Source organism: Artemia franciscana, chromosome 10, assembly GCF_032884065.1.
Source record: "Artemia franciscana chromosome 10, ASM3288406v1, whole genome shotgun sequence".
In the NCBI taxonomy this organism is placed as follows: Eukaryota; Metazoa; Arthropoda; class Branchiopoda; order Anostraca; family Artemiidae; genus Artemia; species Artemia franciscana.
This window is the reverse complement of record NC_088872.1, coordinates 47,429,896-47,455,961: the sequence shown is the minus strand read 5'-3', so window position 1 is coordinate 47,455,961 and position 26,066 is coordinate 47,429,896. Positions and strand designations below refer to the sequence as shown.

Here is a 26,066-nt window from a genome sequence, read left to right as displayed (position 1 = left end):
TGAAAATTATCCATGAAATTGAGCTCGAATTATTCAAGCCTACGCTTTTGGACCTGCCTTTAGGTCATGGAAATCAAGGTAGCTTTCTACTCCATCCTCTTTATAAATATATATATATATATATATATATATATATATATATATATATATATATATATATATATATATATATATATTTTCTCTGTCTCTCTTTCTCTCTGTCTTTCCCTCTGTCTTTCCCCTCTTTTTCCCCACTATCTTCCCTCATCTTTGTTGTATCTCTCTTTCTTTGTATTTATCTCTTTCTCCTTTATATTCTCGATTTTTATTTATCTTATCCCTCTTCATCTCTTTCTATGCCATGTCCTGTCTCCATTTTTCTAAGTTTAATATTCCAGTTTGATTGAATCGATGGTCTCTTTATGTCTGTTCTCGAATTGCTTTTTGTCAGGGTTTTAGCATAATCAAATGTGCAAGTATCAAAACAGAAACAAGTTGGTGCGGTGGTGATTCTAGTTGTGACCAAATTTAAGGAGAAAATGCGAATTTTAGATATAGGAATTTTTCTGTTCATTTGGGAAACAGAAAGGCAAATGTCTAGGCAAATATAAATGATTAAAAAAGGATATAGATTCTCCAGAGCCATAGCTGGTGCACAGGGTACCGCTCAACGTTACTGCGGTGGGGATCGAACCCCAGGCTTTGTATTGACAAGTAGAGCATCAATCCACTGTGCTATAACAGGGTAAGTAAATATAAATGTTGATAATAATTAAAGTTAAAGTAATAGAATAAATTGTTATTAGAAGGGGCTGTCATATCCCGCAATTCTTACTAAATGTTGACAAGGAAGAATGTATAGATAATGTAGCACATTCTCTTTGATTAAGAGCTGTAATCAGGAATCGCACTGAGGATCAATTGATATCGGTGTTGGTATAACCAGCATAACCGGTATTGGTATCAGGAAACTATGAATCTATGAAACTATGAAATATAGGAAGCTTGAATCTCATTGAGTATGCTTTACTTCTCTAGATAAGACACTACATTCAACAGTGGTAGCAACATGGAGGAAGAAGTATTGTTGGGCTTCATTGAGTCTGCATATCTTCGTCCAACTAAGCCAAGGTGTTCATCTTACTATTTCTTATTTTTCAGAGAGTGATAGTGAAAATCAGGGAAGTGAATCGAACATTCAAAGCCATGTAGGTAACAATTCCAAGATTTCTCCCATTTTGAACTCCTCTGCAAATTTTATTGAAGCTCGACAACAACGTCTTAAAAGGCAAAAGGACCTCCAAGAAAAGTTTAAACAAAGTATACAAGGGGAAGTGAACAAGTCTGTTCTGGAAGACCGAACGAAGCCCCTTGATGCCAAATTAATATCAGGCGAGAATGGCACCACAGAAAGCAGTTCGAATGAAGGAGAAGCTAGTAGGACTAAAGAAGCGAATTTTATATCAGATATAAAAAATACAGTTAATTTTTCACCAATTATTGTGAGTAGTCTTTAACTATGTCGCTGATTTTTTATTAACATTAAAAAAAAAACCTTTAAAAATAAAAAATCCTAAAATGAATTTTTACTTTGACAAAAATGGACGCTTTATTTGTTTTTTTTTTTTTAGAACAAGAAGATTTTTATTGGTATTGGGAAGAAGATACCAAAATAGTATCTTCAACTGACTGTACCCACGCCCTGTTAGGGGTATCTCAGAAATCTTTTGTGGAATGACGTTAAATGTCATGCTTTCATGTGAAAGTGAATCAATCTTTCTATCGGAAATAAGATCTTGAGAAATGTGCAAAGTTATAAGTAACAAAGATTTTGTAAATTTCGTCATTATTGTGTGTAATTAGTATTTTCAAACTTGGGAAGAATGTAAGTTACAGTCAAAGTTGCAATCATTTGAAACTTATAAACGGCCTGAAGTTTCAAAAATGCCGAAAAGACACTTTATTTATGGTGTTTTAAATTTTTACTATTTAAAACATCTATTATTACTATTTACTATTTTATGGTGTTTACTTGCACGACGGGTGTGCAAGTAACGAGGAAACGGGTGTGGACTAAATATACTTCCTTGTTCACGCATAACATAAATGAATTTCTCAACGTTCTATTTTGGTGCCTATATTGTTTTTCCATTTATTCTAGTGAATTCTCCAATTTTTTTTTAACTTTAAATTGCCTAAATTTTCTCTTTACTGATAATTTTTTACTGCCGATGCATCCTCTCAAATTGACCCTCTGGATAAAGTTTTGAATTGGCTTATTGCTTAAAGACTAGCCCTTAATCTGAGCAAAACTAGTGCTACTGCTACTAACATCTCATTCCAGCATCAAGATGCCTGCGGCCAACACAGCTACGCACGTTCCTGCTCTATCCTAATCTATTCGAAGCCTCCCTCTTTGCACCCTCTCAGAAAGTTCCCATTTCCCTTAAATCTTTCTTTACGACATCCTCCCACCCCAGCCACGGGTGACCTGCCTTCCGTTTAGCCCTAGACGGTAGGCTGAAAAGGACAATCTTTGGCAATCTGTCAAACCAATTTGAGCTAAACAAAGTATATTATATATGGCCGAAGCAGAAATAAATTATATAAAATAGCAATCCTGAATTCAAATACTAAGTACTTCACCATTGAAAGACTTTTTGGGTAAAATTAATGCATGACAATTGATCCCACTGTATGGCATGACATAAAAATTACATAACGATTGATCCCACTGTTTTTGTTTTTTCTTTGTAAATCACATACATTTTTGAAACTTAAAATATCTTATGCTTTAGTCTCACATAAATTATTTATCAGTTGATTATCTCCTTACTTTTCCAATAATGTCAAATCACCTTAAATATTACAAAAAGCAAGTGGAATATTTTGAACTTCGGTGTTTTATTTCCTCTAGGGAAATAACAGGAACTTTTTCCGAGACTGAAACCACTGTTTATTTATTTGGCTCGCATGCACAAAAATATTAGGCGGGTAAATCTATATTTGGTATTTTAGAGCGCAAGAGATTATTAATATACTTTAGTTTGATTAATATTATGTATTATATATATATATATATATATATATATATATATATATATATATATATATATATATATATATATATATATCCTTATATTATACGTCAATAATACGGATTTTGAATATTTCCACAATTATTCTTGTTGTGAAATAGTTGGTAACTATTTTTTTATTCTTTAGATTTCTATCTATATGACTTTTTTCGGAATATGTTTTGGCGATAATGAAATGAAATCGTAGCTTTTAGTAGCTTGTTTCTCAAAGTAGTTTACTGTTTTCTCCAATTGAGGCTCAAAGGACAAAGATTCTCCTTAGCCATGGCTGGTGCATAGGATGTCGAATTGACGTTTCTGCTGCTGGGTCTCCTTTTACCGGAACAGTTAGCAAGGCTCTCGCTTAACCTTGCAGCAGTTGAGATCGAACCCCGGGCCCTGCATTACCAAGCATACCATGGATCTACTGTATCACCGCGGGGATACGTATGTTTATGTATATATGTGTATGTATATATGTATATATATATATATATATATATATATATATATATATATATATATATATATATATATATATATATATATATATATATATATATATAAGTAAAACAGTTCAAAATAGGGATGATACCTTTTTATTGACAGTGAAATATAAAATTATTTAACTGGATATTTCGAACACATATACAGTGTTCATCATCAGCAGTAAAACTAAAAGACATGAATAAAAATAAACAGAATTTATACCTAATAAACCAATTACATATAGTTTATTGCTCTTATTTTTTTCAATGCAACAGCCGAGGCAAATCTCCTTGACCTTTTCGGTTCCGGTTCATTAGATTTAACTGACGTATTACGTGGACAGAGGTCATAGCTCTTAGGTGAAGTGATATTTACTTTATTTGACCTCAGTAAATTATCATAAATTGAGTTCAATCCAAATTCACCTGTATCTCTGTTTATGGAATTATTCTTGAATAGAATTTTTTTAATTTCGATTGTTTCCCTGAAAGTTTGCTTTAAACCTTGGTCCCTAGAAATCAAAGAAACATTTTCAAACAAAATAAAATGATTTGGAAAATTAAAGATATGCTCCGTGAGGGCATTATCTATATATATATATATATATATATATATATATATATATATATATATATATATATATATATATATATATATATAGTCGCTTGCTGTATGTCCGAAATATTTGTTCAATATTCTTATTTCTGACATTCACCATAGAATGTCGACATTCACCATAGAATGTCGACATTCACCATGTATAAATGGTGGATGTTAAGCATCTCTAATGTCTATATTTTCTTCTCTGTAATTCAATCGCAAAAGATTCTTCGCCGCTCTTTCTGGGAGGAATGGCTGAGAACGTATAACACACAGTACATTTTTAATGATGAAAAAAAAGTAATAAAAAATTTCACATAGCGCAAATTTTGGATATGACTTAATTACTGAATTTTCTACCATTATCTGATTGCAATATTATAATGTCAAAACATTTTTAATCGTCTGTAATTTAAAGGTGCGTTGCACTTAACTTTAGCAGAAACCACTTCAAAACGTCGTTTAGAGTACTTTTCAAAGAAACCATCCCTATATGTATATATATGTGTATATATATATATATATTTATATGTGTATATGTATATATATATATATATATATGTATGTATGTATATGTATATATATATATATGTATATATTATCAATATATATATATATATATATATATATATATATATATATATACATATATATATATATATATATATATATATATATATATATATATATATATATATATATATATATATATATATATATATATATATATATATATATATATATATATATATATTGGTTATATGTAAAACCTAGTAACGACCATGGAACTTAGATTACTATTGGACTTAGATTAGTTTCGCTTTGACTGAACTTCAATGTAATTAGTCTCTGCTGCATCCAACATATAATTTTAGGCTTTTGATTTTAGACTACCAAGAGCATAATCAGTGATTCCCCTTTGGTGATAGTGTCTAGTCGTTTAAGTTGCCGTGCCCCTGGACTGGTGTCAGATTTGCAGTTCAAAAATGGTTGTGATGCTAAAGTTGTCCCACTTGATGGCAGCGATATTATAGTCAGCAGACGAATGGGTATAACCAGGATATCCTTCTCGGGTAATGTCTCTGTTTTTTTTATGAATTCAGTTTATCCCAAATCCTTAGCTTGAATGTATAACGTTGTTTCGTATCAAAAAGTTAATGTAAATCCAGGCTCTCAAATTGGAATAGATAGAATATTTTAGGAACAAAATGGGATATTATGTTGAAATTGTCAGGGGAAGTGTTTGGGGATAGAAAACTACTTCAAAATGTAATTTTTGCTTGCAGGTTGTCGAAAGAGCGTATCAGCAATATCTCAGGAATGACTGAGGGTATCAAGTTGGAACTCTTAGGTTTACTACTGCTGTTGCTGCTACTACTACTGTTACTACCACTGCTGCTACTGAGAGCTGTATACCAATGATTAATTTCAGTTATTGATGATAGTATATCATCCATCCTAGGGCAGAATTAAGGTGGATAGGCACGGACTAAAAGTAATTCAAATAGTCTATCAGTTCTGTAAGCCACTTAAGGCAATTGGAGACCCAAAAATGATTCAAAGATTTATGATTGAGCATGTTCACAGGACTTTCAGACAAGTGGACGACTGAGATTGTTCGTATTATATGAGCTTTGTCTACTGGGTAAAGCCCACTGCAATTGCAGTGGGGATGATTGATATTTTTGTGTTTATTCATGACGGACAATGACTACTGTACTTGTAGGCAAAACGGGAGACTGAGGTATTTTCAAACACTAAGTTTTGCCTATTGGGAAAGCCCAGCAGAATCGCAGTGGAGCAGCCAAGAATCTTAAGTTGACTCATGACTGACAATGTCTACAGGACTTGTAGGAAAGCGGGCGACTCGGATAATGTCAAACACATTGAGGTTTGGCTATTAGAAAAGCCCACTGGATTCAGAATTTGTTGATAACATAGATTTTACGTTGAAAACTTATGACTAACAAGTCGCCTGAAATCGCAGGATGAACGGGGGACCTTAATTTTTCATATTGTAGTGGCTATGCCCACTTGGAGTGCCCATGTGAGAATCACAAGGGGTCGACCAGCATTTAGGATTGACACCTGACTGACAAGTTGCCTGGAGTCACATGCGAGCGGCCGATCTAAGCCTAAAAGATGAGGTTGCCTAAAAGCCTAAGCTTACTACTTCTGCTGCTGCTGCAACTACTGCTACTATTGCTACTACGATCAATATTACCATTGCTATTGATCACTATCTCAGGAACAGAATAGAATATTGAGTTGAAGCTTTCAGGGCAAGTATAGGGGATGAAAGCTAAATCGAAAGGTACTATGTGTGCAAAAGTGTTTCCTTTTGTACTGGATTGAAGCTCATATATACAAGAATGAAATTTTGCATTTTTTGCCAGAAGAATCACTTCTGCGTATTTTTTGTTTGTCTGGTTTTGTTTTGTTTTTTCAGGGCTGTCTTATCGAACCAGTGATAGTAGAAGATTGAGAGAGGGCTCATTTGATTGGAAATCAAAAGTTCTAGTGTCCTTTTGAAGGGATCAAAAATATTGGATGGCAGCTACCCCCCTCCCACGCTCATTTTTCCTCAAGTTCAGCCCGATCAAAATTTTGAGACAGCCAGTTTTTCAAATTACTCGAAAAATCTAATAACTATGTCTTTGAGGATGACTTGACCACCCATAGTCTCAGGGGGAAGGGTTGCAAGCTATGAACTTTTCCCATTGTGTACATATAGTATTGGTTATTGGGAAGTATATAGACGTTTTTTAGAGGGGATTTTTCTGGTGGAGGGGGGAGTTAAGTAGCAGGATCTTTCCATGAAGGAATTTTTATTGGGGTGTGGAAATTTCCCATAGAGGGGGAGTCAGATTTCCCAGCATTATTTCAAAGGCGATCAGAAATTAAAGAAATTTTTTTTTCATTTGAAAGTAAGGATCAACATTAAAACTTAAAACGGACAGAAACTATTACGTATTTGAGGGGAGTCGCCCCTCAATACCTTGCTCTTTGCGCTCATAGTTGAGTTTATTATTCCAATTAAATGACCTTTGTGATTCAGGAGTCATTCTTAAATAGTTGGAACAAGAAGTCAAAATTTTAGTGCGAAGAGCAAGGTATTGAGGAGGAAGTGACCTCCCTCATATACGTAATAATTTCTGTTCGTTATATGTTTTAATTTTGCTCCTTTTCAGTTGAAAAACATTTTGAGAGAAAAGTATCATGATATTTCAGGGCCCTACTAACGATGACCTAAATGACACAGAAAAGAAACTGAGAAATAAAGAAAAAGACACGCCACCGCCTCCCACGCGAAAAATTGATTTTCCTTGCTGCTCGAGATGGAGGCCTGTAATTCTCCTAAACAGGTTTTTAAAGAGGTTGCAATTCTCCTAATTTTCCTAACAGGTTTTCCGCTATAGTGATTCCATTTGATCCGACACTCTTTTCGTGGGGTTTCAAGCTTTTTTTTTTACGACAGGTTTCAACTCCTGTCGATTTGTTTCCGCAGCAAATTCGTATCGTCGAAAATAATATGGCGATTATTCCTCTCTTGACTTTATTTTCAAAACGTGTTTCTAGAGTGTCGATTACTATGGGTTAGAGTTCGTTCTGTACTAAATTGTTTTAATTTGCATTATGACAAATGTTTGCTTTCATTCAGAATTCTTTGTCGATTGTAGAATACGTAATAAAAGACCTATCAACACATTGACGCTTTAGGTTAGATTGTTGTATCTTTGAGTTTTTTAGTCACTGGTAGGATTGCATCACGTGATTGTTTTGAGGCTCTGGTTTGCTTTGAGTTACTGACATTGCCAAATATATGAAGTTAGATATTTTGATAATTTATTTTTATTTTTTGTAGATTTTTCAAACGGTTCGCCTCAATCTGTAACTGGGATGGTTGATGAAGTGAAGAAATTGAACATGCAGTTTGAAAGACCTATATTATTGGTAGAACTAGAACGCTCCAAAGACCCTAAAAACAAGCCTAAGATGAAACCCTTAACAAAGCACTTGGCAAAACTTAATGCAAAACTTGGTAGTGCCAATACTCGTATCTTCCATTCTAGCTCTCAAGGTAAGTTTTGTAGTTCAGTCTTAATTTCTAAGTATTAAATCTAGTGGATTGCCATATTGACACAAACTATAGAGCTGTAGCTGAACTTTGAAAATTAATTTGGAGGAGGGAGGTCATGGTCGGAACTCTAACTAACTAAATACAAAACTTGGCAGTGCAAACACTCATAACTTCCATTCTCGCTTGTTGGTTTAATATTTGCAGTTTGGTCTCAAAATTGGCAGATTGCCATCCACCTTGCCATAAACTTGTTGCCGAATTATGGAAATAATTTGGTGGGGACTCTATAATTGGAGCTCTCAGACCTATTTTTTATCCACGAAGTTTCGTGGAGACGTGTGTATAAAGTCGAATCCTTTGCAGGCATAGGCCATAGTCACTAAAAACGCTTTTTGGCACATTTATTTTACCATGTCTCTTTTTGTCAATTTTTCTTTGAAATTATCACAAATTCACTTTGTTTGGCCGTTTGAAAATTTGATTTAATCAGTGCTTATTTCAGCGAGCTGGAGAGGTGATATAAAAACATATTGATAAACAGACTGTTATCTTTTTGAAATTAGTAATCGTAATATGACACAGGAGCAAAAAAAAATTGAAATTCCAAAAGCAACACATTTAACCGTTTACAGGTTAATTTTGCATAAGTTGTGCATTTTGTTTTTCATCACAAGCAATTTATCATCCTCTGAACCCTTATCAGTTGTAATCGCGAGTTCGTGGGGTGGGAGTGATTCCTTTCCCTCCTGTTAGACCTTGCTGCCTTCAAATCATTCACAACAAACCTTTATAGTTGAGTCACATCTTATAGAGTCTCAGTCACTTACTATCAGTTTTTGTTGTTGACGTGTCCCCACTTTGCCAAATTATAAGTCTTATTTGTTTTTCCTCCATTTGATTGAATATATTCAATGAAGCAAAATTGATGTAAAAACCGTCACCAAGTCAAGTTAATAAATTATATGTGTCAGAAAATAAAACTATAGGATAAAATTATATGGCTGCAAAGTTTGTGTTCCCTCGCCCCAATTAAGCCACCCAGAGCCTATAGTCCTCGCTTAGAAGGCGGGTAAGGGCTCTCCACCAAATTTTGAAAGAATTCTTTGAGTCTGGACCACCCAAAAAGGGAGCATAAAGAAGAAAATTGCAAAATTTGAAGATCAGAAACATTGCCTCTTCGCGGCATGATAAAATTTTCATTTGTTTTTTAAGAATATTTTCTTTTCTAAAATGTGCATCGTAGAAGTGGATACAGTGAAAAATACACTTTGTGAGAAAACAAATAAAAATATGTTTTTTAACCTTTTATTGACCCCAAAATTATTCATTCGTAAAATGGACAAAAGATACACTACCTTGTTAAAATTTAAATTTGCAAACCTGGACATCCAGATTTTTAGCCATGCGTGGTCAGTTGTGCTATCTTTCAATTGGACCCATTTTCGAGGGATTTCAGGCTCTTTTTCAAAAATCCTGAAAGCTTGTTTTCGTAATTCGTAAACACAGTTTTGTTAGATATTGCTAATAGTTAGCCCTCTTGAATCACATTCATATTCTAAATAATATTGCAGTTAACTCGGGAGATGGAGTTTATTTAAGCATATTTTTTCTCTCGGTTATTATGGGCTGGGATTTGCCCTTTATTAGGTACCGTAACCATGATGTGTGAGATTGTACTGCAGTAATACAACCTTGTTAATTTTGTTACTTTTCTATTTGCTTCTTATAATGAATAATAAAAAAAAAACAAATGAATTAAATATAAAGGTTTTACCCTCTTCATCCACTGCCAAACGAGAGGACTTTCCTGGCGGCAAAATATAAGAAAGAAGTAGTGACTAGGACCTATGCAGTGCCTGTGCCCCTGTTCTGAATAGTCACTTTTTGTCGCTTTTTCTGAACGGAAAAGGCACTAAAGTCATTTTTTTATGCATCTCGTTGCGGCCGACACCTGCCTTTATGTTTTACTTAATTCTTTAAATTTTGGAGTGAGCCTATTAGTTTTATACAACTCAAAAGAAAAGTTAGCTCTGCTTGGTGTAATAAAATTTTTATTGTTTTTTTTAAATACTTGTTTCTAATATATGCTTGGTTCTGATCGTTCAATAAAGTAAGGATCTTGAAAACTTTAAGTTTAATAGCAATCTTTTGATCTTGTATAGTATGTAGAGATACAAAGTATGGATGTAAAGTAGGAAGTGGAAGAAGTTTTCTTTAAAGATTGGGCTGTTCTGTATTGTATTTTCCCTGAAAAAAGTTTTCCTTGAAAAGAAATATTGACAAGTCTCGCAAGAACAGACACGATGACAGGAAGAATGAACTTGACAACCTTAGCAGAAATACGATCTATGCCAGAAGATGAAGAACCCTTCAAACCATTGACATTTCTGGCTATTTCGACTTCATAAATAGGTTCCAAAGTCAATGATTTGAGACAAGAAGGTCCAAGATAATCCTAAAATTATTTAGAGAAGAAGAAGGACTTACAGAAGAGGCTGTAGTTTTCCCGATATTAGCAAAGTAGGAAGTAAGTGCGTCTTGCATTCTCAGGACACCCTCTGCAATTTTACCATCAATCAAAACACTTGAAGGGACAGGAGAGGGCGGAGAAGATGGCCTGATAACAGATTGATTACTTGCCTTGTTCTCCTGATGTCTGTACTGCACGCAAAGAATTTACTTTAGTAAAATGACAATTTGGCCCTCCGGAAAAGCGAATTGTAAACCCTTCTGCAAGCTTTAAAAGTTGAATTCGAGAATCGCGTTAAGATGGTTTAGAGGACCTGTAAGCCATCCAAAGATTATTTTGATTCTCCACCTTTGAAGGAGTCCAGGAGTCGTCCAAGGATTCAAATGGGTTGCTCACTTCGATAAAAAGTATCCAAGATAATTTCTTTTAAATATTCATTAAAAAAAAATTAAAAAGAGAATCTACATCAGATTCATCTTCAAAAATACCCCACGAATGTCCTGCCAACCGCGATTCTGGAGCATTAAATTTTAAAGACGAAAAAGCAGCTCCCTGGTGCCTCCGTCAGAAAAACCATCCACGAAAAAAAAATATAAATGGTCTGAGGTATCACTCATCAATATAGAATTTTGCACCAAAGTCAACGATGAAAAAGCATTATCAAGCAAAGAAGCAGTAGCATCAGTTATGCGAGTTGGAATACATGCTGTAGGTAATTTGCCGCTAGCAAGCATAGCTGAGAGAAAATCCAAGGAAGAAGATGACCTCTGCTCACACAAATTGATATTGAAGTCACCCATAATAAAAAGTTCAAATAAATATTGATAGGTTGCTTTCAGAACTTCATCAAGAATCTGAAGGAATGAGGGAACAGACCCACTAGGAGACCGCTATATATTACCAACAATCAAAGGTTTAGTTTGGGTTTTTATCCCAATAAGCACGGATTCGAAAATCCCTTCTTCGTTTCTTGATAGGTAATTTCTTACAGAGTACGGAAGATATTCCGAAACATAAACAGCAAGGCCACCTTTAGTCATCCTTCTAAGGTTCAAATGCTCCATCTTATACTCAGGGAGATTCAGTTTTTGAATCAAGGAAAGTTATGTGGGAATTTGATTTACCACAAATTCTCCAGACTTAAGGCTTTCATTTCATCTTATCTTCTTTCAAGGTTTTTTTGTTTCATCTGGGAGTAGTAAAGGAGACTCAGTTTTCTTCGCCGTATTTAGCTTCGAATTTGTTTTTAATCAACTCAAAATATTGCAGTTAATATTGCACAGAACGTGTGCAAATGTTTTAATAAAACGCAGAAGTGAAGGCTTACTATTGTGAGGGACATTCTTGTTAAATTGACGATGCGTTGAATTGACACAGATGCATTGGATTGGACTATTCAGTCTTTGAACTGGATTCTCTAACCCGAGAAAGTTCAAAACAATGGAATTGTAGACACATTTCATAGCTGAATTTGAACTCTTCGCTGTTTATCAGATGGAAAGTCGGAAACTTCAGGAGAAGCAGGTAAGAGTGGTGAAGGAACATGGCCTTGCGTTTTATATTAAGTTACGCTCAAAATAAAGCGAAGAATGAACATTGAAGACCCGGTGCATAGGATAGTCTTCATGACTAGTCATCTTGCATGACTAATCATCACCATAAACTGCAAGGAAACCTTAAGGAATTATTTTGTTATTTTTGATAAAAATGAATGGTAGTCGTTCGATATTCGAAACACACCCAAGAATTAAAATTAAGTTCATTCTATGTCTTACAAAGACCAATAAAATTGGGGTGGCCGCCAACTCACTAAATGAAGAACAAAGACCTTGAACATTTAGCCAAAGCACAGAAAAACTACCACCTCGTTTGGAAAATTCATCTATATCCGAGACACACTTACTAGCAGCTGAAAGCATATCGTTCTGTGCATCATCTCTGGGGGGGATTTGGTTTTCCCAACCTTCCACTGTTGTTCATAAAACTGCGTCTCTTTACTTAACTGGGGGATGGGTATGATTGGAACACTCTAAGAAATATTTTTCCCTGGGAGTTTTATGCAGACTTGTGGGTATCATTAAAAGTTGAAAATCTTTACGTTTTTCTCAATTCTCAAATTTTTAATATGCGCCAGTTATTTTTATTCGATTTAAATAAAACAAATTTCACCTTTTTTAATGGTTGATAAAAGTTTTGATTTTGTGTTTTACAGTTGGTTCTAATACATATTTGATTCTAATACCTCAATAAAGAAAATCTGGGAAGTTTTTGATTTAATAGTCATATTTTGACGACGTGTCTGATGACACAGTTTGAGATATAGAGGTGCAGAGTAAGGTAAAGGAGGAAGTAGAAGATGTTCTCTTCAGAGTTTAATCAGTACCACATTTTATTGTCCTTGAAAACAGTTTCATCTAATCAAACAGTCATGACTTAGAATTTTAAATTTTAAATATACGTTTTGAGGATTAAAAATTTAAGATTTTACTAGTCAATGGTAGAAGTCATGAGCCGAACATTATTTTTACCCAAAGAGGGTTGGAAGGCTGGAGCTTGAAGATTCTATGATGACCAATCGGTTTTTAGTGGTCAATGCTTCATCTGTAGGAAGGTTTGACTCAGCTTCCCCTTGCTTCCTCCGCTGCTCATAAAACTACATCTCTTTACTTAGCTTTTCATTAATTGTCTAGTACTCCAGATTTAGTAACTGATTGCATAGATTTCTCGTACTCTCACAGCCGTGGAGGTAACAGCTCTTGATAAGTTCCCTTTGATTTTTTTTCGATGTTTTTTTTATGTTGCTTTATATTGACGCTAGTGTTTATATTAACATGTTGTGCTCAATAGTCCTCAAATATTAAAATGTTTCTCTGAAATTTATCGGAATTTTGAACACGGTTAATTTTCTAGGTTTATAGATCCCACCAGACATTTTACAGAAGTCTTTGATTGTTCTGTTTTAAAACTTTCTTTTATTTAAAAAAAAAGCAGGCCTAGCTAGGTTAATATACAGAAATAGGCTGATTTAAAATACACAATAAATTACAGAATAAGCCCTTTTGTCAGAGTTGCTCTTGTATTTTTGGCTCAACGTTAAACAAAATGGTGAAAATGAATTTAGATGACCAATCGGTTTTTCATGGTCTGAAATCCTAAACAGGAGATTTTGAGTCCTCCAGTCTGACAAAACTCTTGTTTTGTTGAACAAACTATTTAGCATTATGATACTTTATAGACTTAGAGATGCGATAGGTAAAGTGTTAAGAGAAGAACATCGTGGCTTTGGGAAGGGTAGAGGATGCGTTGACACAATTTTGGCTCTTAGACTAATAATTGAGAAGTGCTCCAGTCACCAAACACCTTTAGTCCTCAGTTTGTAAGATTATGACCAAGCGATTGATTTACCTAACTGAAGAGTTTTAGCAAAGGTCCTATCCTTGTATGGTATACCAGATAAATAGATTAAATTGATTAGTGTTATATGCAAGAATAACATTGCTGCGGCTAAGGTAGGAAATGAGCTCAGTAGCTGGTTTCTTATTAATTCAGCAGTTAAGCTCAGGTGGGTTCTATACCCATTATATGGATCATTATGATGGAATCCGTCATAAGGAGCACAGTAAAGGCAATGGTTGAACGGGGTATCAAATGGGAAGTAAGATTCTCCTAGATTTAGATTATGGTGATGATTTAAGAGGTTTTGCGTGTTGATGGTTCAAATAGGCTTGAAAATTAATGTCAAGGAAACTAAGACTAGGAATAAGTAAAGGTGAAGAGATAATTTAGGGTGACTAGCACATTGATCGTAAGGCCTAGGGTTTTTTTTTTCACCGTTGAAAAAAGTTTTGAAGAATAGAATGATAAGTCTGCAAACCAAGATTAGAATATTGGAAGCTACAGTGACGACAGTGGTCAAATATGGTTCTGAAGCATGGGCGCTCCGAAAAGCGGGATGAAGAATCGCTAGAGGTTTTCCAAAGAAACTGCCCACGGATTGTACTCGGTACCCAGCTGACTGACCGTATTTCAAATGGTGGGCTGTCCGAAAAATGCGGTTCTATCCCGCTTTCTATAGCTTTAATAAGAAAAAGGTTGAGATGTCTAGAACGTATATTGCGAATGAAAGACGACAGATTGCCAAAGATTTTCCTTGTCGCCCTACCGCCTTTGGCCAAACGAGAAGCAGGTCGTCCCCGAATGAAGTGTCAGGGTGTCGTAAGGACACTCGAATCAATCATTGCGAGCAAACTTAAGCTTGTATTATCTTTTATTAGGGCTTGGAGGATACCGCAAGATCGCCGAAAGTTGTTTAGTGGCTTGGATAAAGCTATTGCCTCTTATAAACTAGTTTTTATAACTCCTTTGTAAAGGGCCATACTATCATATGATGCTTTTTTGTAAGCTATAAAAAGAGTGGAAAGGCTAGAAAGCGTAACGAATGCACTATTTTAATCTAAATGAAATAACCTTCTTACCTGGAGGTGGACAGTTCCTCCTCTTATATACTCCCCCTCCCCCTGTAGCAAGTAGAAGCTAAAAACTACAAAAACTACATAATATAAAAAACAACATAATATAATGTCGTAAACCTAAAAAAAAACTGTTTTCTTCCGTTTTTCACACCCGTAGCAATTAAAAACTATAAAAATCCGTCATGGAAAAATCATATCATAAAATACCATAAACCTGAAAAAGCTGTTTTTCACAGGTTGTTTTTTATCGCTTTCACCTGTTTATCACCCCCTGTAGCAATTGAAAACTGAGAGAAAAGCGGCTTAAAAAAAAAAAAAGCATCTAGTAAAATTCTGCAAATCCGAAAAAGCTGTTTATCACCTGTTTTTCATTCCTCGTACCAAATGAAAACTAAAAAAAGCTGTTAATAATAAACTATCCAATCAAATTCTCTTTACCTGAAAAAGCTTCTTTTTTTTCTCCGTTTTTCACCTGTTTTTCACACCCGTAGCAATTGAAAACTGAAAAAAAGCAAAAAAGTTACTTAATAAATTGCTGTTAACCTGTAAAACCTAAAAAAAAGATATATGCTAGCTCCTTAATATGAACTCTGATTATCGCCCATTAGTCTTCTCTGGAAATAAGTTTTTTTTCTTCATTTACAGATGAATCTGCAGCTATTATAGGCTTCTTAGCAAAGCGTGAAAGCAACAAAGGTTATGGTACCAAGGATTTTTCCTTATCTGGCAAAGAAGAATGTATGATGAATTTTTTCCTCTGTATTCCCGGTGTACATTTTATTACAGCTCTGTCTTTAGTTAAATATTTCAAGTCGATAAAAGCATTTTTGGCAAGGTAATTTTTTGATTTCTAATTGTTGTTTATTTGCTTAATTTGTCAGTAGTTTTTCTGATTTGCTATTGCAAATTTTATATTTCGGGTATCATGCGTGCCATCGTACATATATACAGAATCGAGTTTGTATTTGTCGATTTTACTCATTTCGCTGAATTTCCTCCTAAACAAGTTTGCCAAAAGCCTCGAGAAATTTTGAATTTGGTTTTGAGTGGTGGGGCCTCTAGGTAATTTTTCTGCATATTTCTTGGATTAGATCAGCCATGGACTCTTTTGCATTAAACATCTAATTTTCATTCCACACATTTTAACTATTGAAGCTCAAAACTTAGAAATCTATTCATGTACATTTTAGGACCTTGAGAATTCGAACATATGGACATCTGGAACATAGAATTTTAATTCTATATTTTTATTCTATACATTTTAACTGTAAAGCTAAAAAATAAAATTATTTAATCTTGAAAAATTTGGAACCCTGACATTTTGCATAAGCTGTAGTATTTTGAAAATGGTAAACTTGAAATAGACGAAAACAACCTAAAACGTGAAATTTGAGGTCCTGATAACAAGCTTCTTAGGTCAAATATTTGGATTACCTACCGTAGCGAATAGAAGGATATAGTGCGAGGCTATTTTTTTTGAGAGCTTATGTCCCAGGCTCATAACTGGTAAAGCATTTCTTGCTTAATGGGAGATACTGCCGGAAATCAATATTCGGAATATTTGCTAAATGAAACTGCAAAGGTCAATAGTGTAGGGAAAAGTAAAATCTAGTTGTATCTGTTCGCATTGATACCAATTCCGTTAATAAAAATTCCCGAAAACAAATAAATTCGGTGGCAAAGTAAAATTAGGACTTTCAAATGTAGATAATCTAAAAGAGGATAATTGAAAAATAAGCCTTACATACCATAAAGGTAAAAATATAATGAGGAAAACTAACTCTTTTTGACAACTCGTAACTCGTTTGACGAGATTTTTGAAGGAACTAGCTGTCAGCCTGGGGAGAAAACTGAGGTCTCCGGGGGGAGGGCGAGATCAGTGAAGGGCAGTCCCCCCTGCCCCATATCAAATTACGCCTCTGTTAAAAATACCAGTTTAGTAGCTTTCCTTTAGTCGGTAATATCAACGGGGCGCAACGTAAGTCTTTGACAAAATCTGTGAAGAGTGAAACAGCAAATTTGGTCTTAGTTTTGTGTCTTGACAACGTCAAATTTAATAGGCTTCAGCTAGTTGAGGGCGTCTTATTACTATCCACCATAAAATTAGAAAAGTTTTTTTTTGTTTTCTGGACTATTTTTGGTACTGTTATATTATTTAGGCTAAGTTGGTATGTAGAATATAAGCTGAATCTTTTAAAAATGTCCTTTTACCCAAAGTAGGTCTTTTGTCCTCTTCATTTTCAGGCTTAAAGCAAGAGTAAAAAAGAGATATGAAAACAAAATCATTTTTTACCAAGTTTTAAGGACTTACATTATTATTGTGCTGGGTAGCACAAGATGGAGTTGGCTGTTCTTTCTCAAAGGTCAACTTGGGCAGTTTCATCCTTTGTTCCCCTTTTTGAGGCTAATCCTTCAAAGCACTGGTATCAGTGACGATTTCTGTGAATTAAGTTGAAGGGGGAGACGTGAATGATACGTATAACGGAAACATTGTTGAATATTGTTTGTACGTCAAATGTTCGATGAATTTTTCTCGATGAGAACAGTTTTTGCAGTACTTCGGGTTTTTCCAATGAGAATAGTTTGTCCAGTATTTCCAATTCAGGTTTCTCAAAGGCTATTTTACAGAGCATGCTAATTTGACAGTAACCCATTTTATACATGATGCCTTGGATAAGGATGAAATTGTAGCTTCTATTCGTGGACTTACGGCGATATTATCTGTAGTGTGATTTTAAATGAAAAATCGTCAAATTATGGTATATGTGATCAAGCTAAATCGATCAGCTAAATGGTCTTTGAACCAGTCAAATAAAATTGTAGTACCCCAAGGTTCAATTCAAGGGCCTCTGTTGTTTTTAATCCATGTTAATGATATTAGTAATTCAGTTGTGTACTTTGAGCTGACCGTTCTCTTCGCTTTTGACACAGCCTGTACTGTTTCTTGAAATGATGAAGACTGTGTCAATTCGGCATTCGATAGATTGTTAGCATGGTTGAAGGCAAATAGGCTAGCTCTGAAGACTTTCAAAACTCCGAATATGGTATATTTGCATACACCCCGGGCACTTCTATGTTTAAAACTGATTAAATCTTCTGTATGAACTATACAGATATACCGTGTTGATATTTTTCATTACCTAGGTTTGTTATAGCTATCGTAGGTTATAGGCTATTGCTCCAGACTTGAAGTTCTGAGGTCAGGGGTTCGAGTCCTGGTGTCGCTGGTTATTCGGTCTGGTACAGAGGTCAATAAGGTGACTAGAAGCTCAGCCAGAGTTGACCCAGCTCTAAATAGGTACCTGAAAAAATCTGGGGGAAAACGCGGGAAGCTTCGGATGATTTACCCCTAACCAAGCATTGCACTCTTGGCTGAAGGCATTGAATCCGAAGATCGGTATCTTTGCAACGCAGACCATTGGTCATCATGCGAAACGGTTCTTATAAATTTTAAGTAGGTGTCTTAGTTGAGTCAACTTAAATTGGAAGCTACATGTTAATTGTGTAGGAAGTGAGTAGTGTAGTGTATTGTGAAGCTTGGAAGGAATATGGAATAGGGATAGGAAGGAATAGGTACTATTGGAAAAATGGAAGGAATAAAATAGAAGGAATGTGGGTACTATGCACTGTAAGAGTTCATTTTGACGCTTGAAGCTCTGCATTCTATTTATTTTGACCTTGTTCATTCTTCCCTAAATTACTGTCCATTTATTTACTTCAATCCTTTCAGCTCCCATTTAATTCAGCTTCAACAAAATTAGGCGCTTCTTTATACAGTTTTCTTCCTTTCCAGCCTCTTGTCTCACTAAGTATTCTTCAAAATTTCTATATTGTACATTGAGTATTCTTCCTGTTGAACTAGCAGTTACTTTTAGTTTGTCATTGTTCAGGGTTAAGTGTAATCTTCTTACACTGCCTAGTTATTTCTCTTCTTTTGATTTGTTCGCAGTTGTTGCGCCGTCTTCACATCTAACTCGCAATATACGCAGACTATGTCAGGAGTTGATAATTTTTGAGAGGTTCCGTTTTTCTCCACGAAATAGTGCGGCTGCAGCATGGAACTGATATGAGTCTACTTTTGATTTCGATGTATCGTTTGGAGTTTTAAAAATAAAATAAATGATTCATTTTGGATAGTTATTAGTTATTTACTATCTTCTGTTTTTGGGGTAGTTTCTCTCGAGCCTTGATTTTTCTGTTCTTATCTCATTGCTGGTTGAGAATGTTTGTATGCATCATCGGTTGGGGTGTCTGCTTTGGGGTGGTGATTCAATTAACCTTCAAATGCCAAGTCCTTCATTTTGATTTAATATCCATTTATTTCTTTAATACTGCTTTTTATTTTTACAAAACGAGCTCGTTTCTCTGCCAGATATATGTGTATTTAGAACGTTTTATTGTATTTAGAGTGCAAAAATAAATAAACACGGATCTGAACCATGTTTCACTTGTGTGAAAGAGCTAGAATAAACACATTAGTTTTTCTGTATGTTTTTATAATTAACTCTACCGTATTTTTAGGGAGCGTCAGATCAGGGGATTAAACTTGAGTTTTCCCTTTTATCATATTCTTTTGTAGTAGTCCTCCGAGTTTTTGGCGTCATTCAAGTCTGTCATGAATGACGTGGAATATCAAAGTAACTGAATATCAAAGTAACAAAGTAACAAAACCTCCGGGTTTTTGGCATCATTCAAGTCTGTCATGAATGACGTGGAATATCAAAGTAACTGAATATCAAAGTAACAAAACCTCCGGGTTTTTGGCGTCATTCAAGTCTGTCATGAATGACGTGGAATATCATCCCTAGTGGAAATCAAAGTAACCCGTCACTTCTTTTCTCACTTCTTCGTCAAAGTTTGAGCAATCCTCAAACTTGTGAGGAATGATTTTGCAATTAAGATCTGGTCTTTTACTACATCTTATTCCCCCTCCCTCCAAAAAATTGTTTCAGTGCCAGGGGTAATAAAAATAATGGCCTAAATGCACTGTGGTATCGGTATTCAACAAAGCAGAAAGTTTTTTGCATTTTTTTTTTTCAATTGCTCTAAAATTTTTATAACATTTTAATATTTCAAGCTTTTTCAGTTAGGGTTCTTTGGCGCTCTCATTGGATTTCCAATTGTTAAAAGACCCAGGAACTGTTTTCAGTTATGTTGCTATGGTATAATTGTGTATAGTAATATTTCTTAAATCCCCACCCCCTGCCAAAAGAAGTCGAAGTATCGCAGCTTATGCCAAAACAGATGGTGTCTTGGGTAACTGATTAACTTGTCATTCAACTTTGTTTCCTTCCTTAACTCATGAGGGATTTTGACACACTGAAACACTATTAGTGTAGATAAGCTTTTATAGCTCGAAATTATTTGTTTTTTCCGTATTTTAATTTCAAATAGTTAGGTAATATCTTAAAAATATATTCAATGAAAAGGCTGGCGTTAAAGCCTATTGCTTTGAAAAACCATAACAAAGAAAGAAAGAGGGCACTTCAGTGCTCCCCATTTAAAAAATAGATTATCTTTGTTGTTCAAGGTGGGGTCTGTGATTTTCCTGTATTGGGCTTTTTACAATGGCGATTCAAATAATGCCGTTTTTATTTCGATCTGACACCATTCGTCAAGGTTTTCAGGCTATCTCTCGTAATTCCCGTAAAATTGTTTTCGCAAATAAAATTTTGCCGTTAAGATTAATTGAAATCATAGTTGTCATTCTTGAATCAGCTTCAAAGGGCATTTTTTTTTCAATGGATAGTTTTATTTTTAAAAAAACATTTTCATGTTTTCGATTACTATGTGCCGAACTTCGTTCTTTCTAGGTTGCAGCGATTGCTGCAACCGTAATTTGACTAAGATAGTCCTTAAGTGGCCTGAAAGCAACTACTACTACTACTACTAATACCTCACTGCAGCACCAAGCCGCCTGAGGCCAACACCGATACGCACGCTCCTCCTCCAACCTAATCTATTTAAAGCCTCCCTCTTTACACCCTCCTAGGAAGTTCCCATTGCCTTTTCAAAAAGCGTTTTTAAATTTTCTGTTAATATCGGCTGGACCTATTTCTTTACTAGGTTAGAGCGATCGCTGCTAGTCCTTAAGTTGCCTGAAAGTGACACTTAAAATGCTTGCCAAGACCTTCTACAACTTGAGTTCTATATTTTGAATTCTTAATTAACTTTGAATTTTATATTTCAGCTCTGATGCTTCTATCTCTGAAGTTGCTGCAATTAATCCCAAAAAAGCTCAAGCGATTCGTGAATTTTTGCTTTGGAAATATTAAAGGGAAATTAATTTCTCCTTCTTCATCGGTTTTTTGTTTTATATTTGAAAAATAAATTGAATCTCTAGCAATCGTAATTTCACTTACAATTGTTTTCAGCTGCTCTAAGCTATTTTTCATGTACGATTTTTCTAGGAAAATTTCTAATCAAAGGTATAAAATTTATTGCATTATCGCCTGTGGTTTTGTCTGAGAAAAAATCGTTTCATTTTTTCATTTTATTAGCAAATTTTTGAGATTTTTTTTGGAAGTTAAAACAAAAGAAATATTTTTGCTAAGTACAGAGGAAAGAACACATTTTATCTCGATAAAATCTAAACTATTGTATTGAGTAATCGCAGATTTTATGGTAGTATTTCTGATTAGTGGCTTTCTTAAAGCCGGGTCTTGAACAACATTATTCACCCTGCCAGCAACAGGACCGGCTTCGACTGGACAAGCATTTGTAGCCGTCGAAAATTTTGAAGGCTGTCAAATCACATTGGCTGTCCAGTCGTAGCCGCCCGCTAAAAAAACGAGTCACCTGCAAAAAGTGCTACTGGCAGGGTAAATGACGTCAGTCAAGACGAGAGGTGACTTTTCTTTTATTGCTATGAGTATTTCTATCTATGAATGTACGCTAGTGAATCTTATTTGAATTCTTTCAGCAAAATTACACAAATGAGAGATGGCTCTAGTGTCATTTGTGTAAAAGACAAGATTTTTTGTCTTTACATCTCCTGTGTAAAAGGGAATACATATTTTAAGTTCAATTTAAATGCAAGAAGTCCAGAAGCAAGATTTTGGTCACACTTGATTTAATATTGGTGTTAAGAATTTTAAGAAAGAGGGGAGGGAGGTTAACCAAAAGAAGAGAGAAGTTAGTTTCAATCAAGTGTTATAAAGAAAGGAGACATAGCTATTGTCTGTTAATACAATCCAAAAAAAGAAAAAAAACTACCACCCAATTTACATGTAGGAATGTTGCACCTCTTTACTTATAAATATTCAGAGATTTCTGAGACAATGATCGTAAATCAGTAAAGATAGCCCATTGAAAAGTTACGAGATTACATCATGACTGTCATCAATTTGTCCAAACACAATGAGTCCATATAATAAAAATGATTTTCTGTTACCCAGAAAATTGGTTTATAAAGATTTCTGAGGATGTTGGTCAAGGACGGTAATTGGGGTAGGTAACATTACTCGCTCATTACTCAACTAGTAATTCTTCAAGTTCAAAAGGAAACTGCGATAAGAAAACAGACTTGTGAACGCAGCTGCAGTTTCAGTTTACTTTTTGTAAACTTTTTTTTGTACATTTTTTGTTGGTGCCTCCGAGACTGAATAAGATTTGTAGAATCTGTAATATTCAGATTTTATCTCAGTTCCACCCTTGTATCGAATGCGTGTCCTACAGGCTTTAGTTTGTTGTTTTTTGTCAAGGAGGGTTAAGGGTCAGCTCCGATAAGTCTTGGAATAAAATATTGGTAATGATTTTTTTTTTGGAACGGGGTGGGTCTTGGAGGTCCCGGAGTCAACTTCCGTAAGTTTCGCAAGCAAATATTACGAATAATGTTTTGTAGGGCGAAAATGGGGAGTCGGGCCATAGAAGGCCAGGTTTCAGCTCCCATAAGTTTTGGAATAAAATATCTTAAATAAGCTTTTCGTGGTTCTGTTGTTCTTCTTGTTTAAACTGTTATAGAGACAGTTTCGCATAATATTCTCACCAGAATGAAATTTTGTATCCTGCATTAGGTTGCTGCTGCTGAGTTTAGGTTCGGGGCTCTGTATTATTTATTTAAGAATTAACGACACTTCTTGACTACTAAGGTCCCTGCGTCGGCCCTGCAGTGCATTTCTGTAGCGTGATTCGATTTCTGGGTCCCGTATTACCAAGCTAAGGTCAAATCCACTGCGCCACCACAGGACCTCCATATTATTTGAAATTTTATCAATATGTCTTATCTCCAATGTTTAAGAACCTATAAGAGGGATTTGGTTGAAACTTTTTTGGAATGTTGAGAGGTATAATGAAGTAAATCTAGCTAGAAACAATAGATAACACTTACAAGCAATAAAAGCTGCTCTTACTTTTGAAGCGAATGGTTGCCCGATATTGCTGAAAAAAAAAACAGGAGAAATAACGGGGTAAAGTAGTCAATAATCAGTTGGGCTTGAAAGTTCACTCTGCATAGGAAGCGTAAAAAGTTACGACTTCCCCGATACAGTACCTGCGAATAGTCGGGGTAAGCTGGAGCTTACTCTTAAATACAATCGTCTATCTAAATAAGTCTATCTATACTGTTAAATAGGATCGTTTATTTATATAAGTCTATCTATACTGTTAAATAGGAACGTCTATTTATATAAGTCTATCTATACTGTTAAATAGGATCGTCTATCTATATAAGTCCATCTATACTGTTAAATAGGATCGTCAATCTATATATGTATATCTATACTGTTAAATAGGAGCGTCTATCTATATAAGTCTATCTATACTGGTGAATAGGATCGTCTATCTATATAAGACAGTCATTAGATCGAACGCATCTTTGCTGTTGTGGTCTGGGTCAACTCGGCTCAGATTTGGGTCGATATGACGGGGGGCTCAAAGATATGCCTGACTAATGATCACATGAGTGTACAATGAAGCTGCCAGAGTATCAAGGAATGATTTGTAGGACTTTAACTTACAGAAAATCTTCTTGAAGAAGTGGCATATCCAGGTGTGCGCGCGGGGGGTGCGCCCCCTCCTAACGTAGAGGTGGATTTGGGGATAATATCACATTGCCATATTAAATATCATATTTTTCGTAGAGGGTGAATAGATTTTCATTTTTTATGGCAGGGTGGTTTCTATAACTGACTGTTTTTTTGTATCAATATTTTTACGTCATTTTAATTTCAAGAGATTTATAAGAACTTCAACCCTCAGCAGACTTAAGATTAAATTTACGACCATTTTCACAACCTACCTACAGTGTAAAATCGTTGAAGTTCCCTTTAAATTGCTGGTATTTTTTGTTCGCAAGTTTATTGGAGTAAAATATTTTGCACCCCCCGCTTAAAAAAATCTTGGATCCGCCCCTGTCTTGAAAAAGAAGCAATGAAAAGCGGTGCAATCTTTACTCTAAAGATTGTTGACTAATGAATTTGAAGACAGTAGATAGGAAATGGAAAGATAAAAAGCCACACTGGCACATCCAAATCACTATTGCTGAAAGATGGGGAGCTGCCTGTGCTCTAGAATAATATCGTCCCATTTATAAAACCATTAAAGCGATTTAAGTTTGCCAGAAAGGCACAAAATGATAAGAACCAGAAAATTGAATCAGTCCTCCAAAAAACATAATCATCTGTTACGGATTATAATGGACTGTAAACACACGAAAAATCGGGGACTGTAGCATTTATTTATATGCTGCACATTAATTTATGTGTTTCTTACAGAGGGAAGAGATGTCAATTTATAACTTAATGGTAGGTGCAATGGACTTTTAACGTAAGTTGTTTGGGATAGAACAGGCAGCTAAGAAACGGGAGAAATTCAAAAGTAGAGGTAGGGACATGTGTATCGTACTAAATAACCAAGGATGCCTGAAGGTACTTGAAGATATTAATCATTATTCGATTTATATCAATATCAACTTCTTGGCCTTAGCTGTTCCTGAGGCATTCGAGATGTACTCCTTTGACTACCTGCTTGCGGAAAGTGTCTTTTGATTTAGTTGAATATTTTCTTCAGTGTGCTTTGGGAGTTTTTGCTTTATATCCATAGCCATTGCTGAGATATTTCAGATACGTTGATGACCAGTTAACTTCCATACGCATTGTATCTTTTGATCTAGTTCAATATCTTCCTCGACTTCCTCTGAAATTTTTATCTTAATACAAATATTACCTATTTTTCAGGTTCAAATTCTATATATTTTCATGAAATAACAATAACAAAAACAATATTCCAAAGGGCTCGATGGCTCTGTACACAAACTTAATTAAAAATGATCTCACGAAATATTATAAAAAAAAACAATAGATATTAACACAGAGCCTGTCATAATTAGACGTATGAGACTAGCAGGCAGCCACAAAAGCAAGATAAGCATTCAAAACCTGTTTTTAAATCATTCTCTTTCATTTCAATGAATTGCCTCGCTTCATCACAATTTGTTCATCAGTCCTGGTTGAACATCGCTGAGGTAAGGATGATGGGACTATTTTGAAAAATTTTTCCTTTTAGTTTTATTGATTTTATCCGGTTGTAAGTTTTTTCTTCTTATGTATTTTTGTATTGCTGAGGACGGCCCTTGGACATAGGCCCGAAATATTCATTCTAATTTGTTTTCCACTGTCTTGAGAAATTCCTTATTATCTTTTTGTTTTTGGTGTTTGTGATGGAAAGGCTGTGTGGTCTTTTACAGTGAAAATGAGGTTTTGAAATATGGGGGTTGTGAAATTAGGGATAAATTCCTCAAGAATATGAATTTCCTCGAAAAAGGGAAGTGCTTGGCGATTTCAGGAAAACTTTAATTGTGTTCCTTTATAAGACATGATAAATGGGAGTGTTGTAATTACACCTTAGTTTCTGTAAAAGAAATTTTCTTATCATGATGATACTTTCCAGACTTGCAGTAG

The 26,066-nt window shown here is 34.9% G+C and overlaps 2 protein-coding genes across 5 annotated transcripts in view; both read left to right on the top strand.

Annotated features, from left to right (window-relative positions):
- The window catches only part of LOC136032285 (uncharacterized), a 192,898-nt gene extending 171,383 nt beyond the window's left edge, over positions 1–21,515 (top strand). For all 4 annotated transcript variants that reach the window (XM_065712555.1, XM_065712553.1, XM_065712552.1 and 1 more), the window contains exons 19-23: positions 1,141–1,481; positions 5,035–5,218; positions 8,011–8,226; positions 15,814–16,003; positions 21,359–21,515. In XM_065712555.1, the coding sequence (XP_065568627.1) occupies positions 1,141–1,481; positions 5,035–5,218; positions 8,011–8,226; positions 15,814–16,003; positions 21,359–21,443 (1,016 nt within the window). In that variant the 3' untranslated portion in view covers positions 21,444–21,515. The remainder of the gene's footprint in view (positions 1–1,140; positions 1,482–5,034; positions 5,219–8,010; positions 8,227–15,813; positions 16,004–21,358) is intronic.
- LOC136032287 (PHD finger protein 14-like) overlaps positions 1–26,066 on the top strand; it is a 352,444-nt gene that overhangs the window by 126,453 nt on the left and 199,925 nt on the right. The gene's annotated exons all lie outside the window — the stretch shown is intronic.